The following is a 908-nucleotide window of genomic DNA, read 5'->3' as shown; positions in this document are numbered from 1 at the left end:
TTCTGAAATACCAGAATAAGGAGTGAGTATTCAATGGCTTTGTCCACTACTATAATGGCCAACTGGGCGACACTGTCTGAATTGATCTTACAAGAGTTGAGTTCTAACCCAGCCTAGCAGATGGCAATCCGTGATGATACATACCGAGCTCTGCCACTTGATTTCGTGTTTCTTTATGTTGCGGTTAATTTCCTTTTGGGAATCAGGTTTAGAGACGGCGCAACCTCTTTTATAATAATGCTACTGGAGGTAAAAAGTGATATGTGCAAACACTATTGTCAATTTCATACTGCCCATTAGAATCTGAAATTCTGTTTCTTAATCCTTTCAGAACCATCGACTGTGATCTAACTGGTCTTTCAACATTTGAACAAGAATTCGTCAACATTTTCAAGAAGGAGACTGCAGTTGCTACAGTAACGTCTACTACCTTGACTTCAATATCCACATCTTTTGAGGCGATCATTGTGAAGCCAACTGGATATTTGTGGCACGTGTGTTCACTGGCCAAAACTCTGACCGCTACTTTGAAAGGGTACGCTGATGACGCTTCTGATGACGTTGGTTTGACCAGAAGTATGACGTCATTGGATGTCTTTTTGATAAATACTTGTGGAAATACGGGTGAGTATTGAAAAATATTGCGATGAAAATACCACGATACCACGATACCATGATACCTCACTGCAACAAGAAATTCGTCCCAGTAGATATCCATTCCTTGGTGTTTATTCCCATGATTTGTTCTCAGTGTGTGATGAGAATATTATGAAAATAAGATACCCAACCCTCTTTATATTTCAGATCTTATCAGTATTCCTCCAGTAATCATCCCAGAAACAGGTAAGTTTTATGGTGTATATTTTTTTCATCACCGGTAACTCAGGACAATATGCTTTGGGATCCTC

The 908-nt window shown here is 39.4% G+C and overlaps 1 protein-coding gene across 1 annotated transcript in view; it reads left to right on the top strand.

Annotated features, from left to right (window-relative positions):
- The window catches only part of LOTGIDRAFT_231431 (hypothetical protein), a gene marked incomplete at both ends in the record, with an annotated part of 24,920 nt that overhangs the window by 7,361 nt on the left and 16,651 nt on the right, over nt 1-908 (top strand). The window contains 2 exons of the mRNA XM_009052827.1: nt 332-624; nt 805-843. Of these exons, the coding sequence (XP_009051075.1) occupies nt 332-624; nt 805-843 (332 nt within the window). The remainder of the gene's footprint in view (nt 1-331; nt 625-804; nt 844-908) is intronic.

The sequence above is a fragment of the Lottia gigantea genome, assembly GCF_000327385.1.
Source record: "Lottia gigantea unplaced genomic scaffold LOTGIsca_19, whole genome shotgun sequence".
NCBI lineage: Eukaryota > Metazoa > Mollusca > Gastropoda > Lottiidae > Lottia > Lottia gigantea.
This window is presented reverse-complemented; position numbering and strand designations above follow the sequence as displayed.